Source organism: Polistes dominula, unplaced genomic scaffold (assembly GCF_049000335.1).
Source record: "Polistes dominula isolate Pdom_NZ unplaced genomic scaffold, Pdom_raw_medaka contig_437, whole genome shotgun sequence".
NCBI classification, from domain to species: Eukaryota; Metazoa; Arthropoda; class Insecta; order Hymenoptera; family Vespidae; genus Polistes; species Polistes dominula.
The window spans coordinates 1-4,025 of NW_028300918.1; the positions used below are offsets into that span (position 1 = coordinate 1).

Below are 4,025 nucleotides of genomic sequence, written 5' to 3' on the forward strand. Positions count from 1 at the left end.
TGATCATTACTTATATGTTATGAAGTGGAGAATAAAGGATTAGATTAAGTTGTAAAATAAAACACGTGGTTGAGCCAAACAAAGAAACAATGCCTTTTTTTATTGGCTCGTCAGGGAAAAGCCTTGCGGCATAAAAACCCTGGATGCTGTTTAATTATAAAAATGAGAGTCCACCACGTGGTATTACCAGAGCGGGAAAATACCGTCGATATAAAATGTATATAATGGAAAGATCTCACCTCTCGTTCGCTTCGCTTACGTTCCTTAAATAACTTAACTTAACTCCTTTGATTTCGATATGTATTCACAGGCTTTCTATAATGGACTTGAAGAATGTCCTTTTGTACTGGCTCCGTAGGGCGTACGGACTGCGTGTAAGAAGTGGGGAGGCGAGAGGTGTGGGGTGACTAGAGGGGCGCTTCGGTAGTTACTAGTAGTTGATCGATGCTCACCATGAGTATCGATCTAGACCTTTAACTGATGGAGGTGGATGCGCGCGAATTTTGAATACTGTTAATTACCGTATGATCCTTTTGGATCGTACATACTCCCCCTGTTGAGAGTAGTAACGATCAATGATATTCTTAATACATGTGTTATGCTGAGCGCTTTTATTATCATCGATTTACAATACTTTCGACCTAGGTCATCTGAATCAGTTGGAAGTACATCGCTAGTTGTATAAGTTATTGAACATGTTCATTCGATTGTTTATGATATAACGCTAGACGTTTTCGCTGAATCGCTCAGCGTATTTTTGCTGACTTGGTCAGCATTCTCGAATTATCGCTGGCCAGGCGAATTTCTTGTACGTACAATGGAACCGTTGGGTCTTAAAGACAATGGAGGGGGTTATGATTTAACAATGAACAAATAGTTGTTACATTGTACTTGACATTTCCCTGGACCGTCTTCACGGTGACCACTCGTACTACATCGTCTTCTCCTGGATGTATGTTCACGATCCGCCTTAACGGCCATCTCATGCAAGGTTGATTCTTGTCGATGAGAACGACGACGGTATCCTTTTCGATTTTTCTGCTTGGGTTGTATCCACCTTTGTCGTCTCTGCAGTTCTCGTAGATACTCAATATGCCAGCGCCGCCAGAAATCTTGTCGCACTTTCGTGATATGTTTCCAGGAGGACAGTCGATTGGCTGGAGTTTGAACATAATCCTCCTCCGGTAATGTCGTAATAGGTCTTCTAACTAAAAAATGTGCGGGTGTTAGTGCTGTCACGTCATTCGGATCTGACGAGATGGGGCATAATGGGCGTGAATTTAAAATAGCTTCGATTTCGATCGCGAAGGTAGTTAGTTCTTCATACGTGGAGAGAAGTTCACCGACGACCCGTTTAAAGTGATGTTTGAAAGATTTGACCGCTGCTTTCCATAAACCGCCAAAGTGAGGTGAGAGGGGTGGATTGAAATGCCACGATATCCTACGATCTATCGCGAAATCACGGACCTTAATTTTATATTCGTTCGATTCCATCAGGGCGTATAGCTCCCTTAACTGGTTATTAGCCCCGACGAAGTTGGTTCCGTTATCAGAATAAACGTGAGTTGGAACAGCTCTTCGACCCACAAATCGCCTGAACGCGGCCAAGAAAGCATCCGTAGTCAGATCGCTGACTAATTCAATGTGCACCGCCTTTATAGTCATACAAATGAAGATACACCCGTATATTTTAACGCGACCCTTATTACAGGTATTTCTTTTCCTTCGCGTAGATCGGCCCGAAAAAATCTACTCCGACATGGGAGAATGCAGTGGTTTCCTGCACTCGAGAGACTGGTAAATCCCCCATTTTATATCGGATGCCGGATGCACGGAATCGAATGCAACGCACGCAATGACGTACGATTCTTCGCACTTGATTCTTACCGTCGAGAAGCCAAAACCGTTGTCGAAGAGCATAGAGGGTAGTCTGTATGCCAGCGTGAAAATTTTGTTCGTGGAATTTTCGGATAAGGAGATCAGTGACGTGATGATGTGAGGGCAATAATATCGGACATCTCTCATAGAAACTTAAATTCGCGTTTCGAAGTCGGCCCCCCCACTCCAATTAAGCCTTCTTCGTCGAGGATCGGATCTAACGCGGCTAGTCTTGTGCTCTTGACTCCCCCGCTGTTTCTATTCTTTCTCTTTCGGCGTGAAATTGTTCGCCTTGTACGATCTTTAAAACGCGTCGTTCCGTTTCTGTTATTTCCGCCGTCGACAATTCTCCCTTATACGAGTTAGTTTTAAGCCATCGTCGGCATCGAGCTACAATTTTCAATAATCGCGCGTAATCGGAGAATCGCCGAAATACATTTCCGGATTCGATTTGCGTCGTTAAAACCGACAATCCCTTTACGTCCGGTAATTCGAGAATTTCCCCTTCCGTCGGGTTGGGCCACTCAGTCTCTGGTCGCGCGAGCCGAGGTGGTCCATGGAACCATGCCTCGTTCCTCAAAAAATCGCGCGGAAGTTGTCCCCTAGATAAAGCGTCCGCTGGGAAAAAAAAATTGTCCTCGGATAGCACATGTCGCCATGTGATATTTTCACAGATATCATGTATTTCGCGCACGCGATTCGCCGTGTATAGTTTTAACGTATTGGAGTCTCTTTTCAGCCAACCCAGTACAATCATCGAATCGGACCAAAAGGTTATCTTGTCGGGTTTCAATCCGCCGGCAGTTCGGACTTCTGTATATAATCGCGCGAGTGCTAATGATCCGCATAGCTCTAAACGTGGTATAGTGGTATCCTTAAGGGGAGCGACACGACCTTTCGCGCAAAGTAGACGTACATATGTGTTACCGAATTCATCTCGCGATCTTACACATAAGCAGCCGCCGTAACCAGATTGACTCGCGTCGCAAAAACCATGCACCTGCACGTCAATCGGGTCGTCGAGTGTGATGCGTCTTTCTATCGTTAAACTGTCAATTAATGCTCAATTGTTCTGCGAACTCTATCCACGAGGTGTGTAACGTATTGGGTACCGATTCATCCCAGTCGACGTGTGTTTTCCAGCAGTCTTGGATGAAGATTTTGGCTGTTAGAATGACGGGTCCTAGAAGTCCGAGTGGATCAAAGATCTTTGCGACTTCGGATAAAATTCGTCGCTTGGTAATTCTTTCGCGAATATCTACTGGCGCGACGGAGTAAATTAAACAATCATGATGTGCGTTCCATGAAATACCGAGTGTCTTTAAAATAGGATTTTCCCCAGAGCAGAGCTCGACATCGATGTTTTTTATATCTAAATTTTCGAGTACCGGTCGGAAGTTAGACGCCCACTGTCATATATTAAGACCGCCTCGTTTTAACATTTCAATAGTCTGATCGCGTATCCTTCCGAGGGTTTCGATATTATTAGTTCCCGTAATGAGGTCGTCTACGTATAGATCGCGGTTAAGTATTTCGGCTCCGAGTGGATAATTAGCACCTTTATGCTTCGCGAGTTGTTTGATGGTTCGTATGGCAAGAAACGGTGCTGACGCTATTCCGAATGTTACCGTATTAAGTTCGAACGTGCGAATCTGTCCGTTATATCACCAAAATATCCGTTGATATTGGCGATCGTCTGGATGAATCCATATTTGCTGATACATTTTCTCAATATCCGCTGTTAATACGTACCGATATGTCCGGAATCGTAATAAATGTTCTACTAATGTGTCTTGTATTGTAGGTCCGACTAATAAGGTGTCGTTGAGAGAAAGTCTCTTATCATTTTTCGCGGAGGCGTGAAAAAAAAAAAAAAAAAAAAAAAAGGGCGTGGTGGGGAAGATAGCAACTTCCTATAGGTTCGTTTTTGACGATCGACATATATCCTAAATCGATGTATTTATGTGTAATCTGTTCATATTCCTTCCGGAGTTCGATATTCGCGTATAATTTCTTCCGGAGATTACGGAACTGACTATACCGCGTAGGTGACTGTAATCGTGGCTTTCTTCGCCGAAGGGAACACGCACGATATATCTTTACGATTCATAGTGTTTCGCAACTTAGACATAATGACTTTGCCTTCT

General features: G+C 43.9%; 2 protein-coding genes across 2 annotated transcripts; both read right to left on the reverse strand.

Moving 5' to 3' along the window:
* Positions 1-852: 852 nt before the first annotated feature.
* LOC149033044 (uncharacterized) lies at positions 853-1,665 on the reverse strand. Its single transcript, XM_089170909.1, has one exon. The coding sequence runs from the start codon at positions 1,663-1,665 to the stop codon at positions 853-855; it is 813 nt and encodes a 270-aa protein (XP_089027035.1).
* Positions 1,666-2,104: 439 nt separating this feature from the next.
* Positions 2,105-3,588, reverse strand: LOC149033045 (uncharacterized). The gene is made up of 3 exons (XM_089170910.1): positions 3,547-3,588; positions 2,991-3,287; positions 2,105-2,878 (listed from the first exon to the last, which is right to left on the reverse strand). Exons 1-3 carry the CDS (start codon positions 3,586-3,588, stop codon positions 2,105-2,107), a joined length of 1,113 nt encoding a protein of 370 aa, XP_089027036.1.
* Positions 3,589-4,025: the final 437 nt, after the last annotated feature.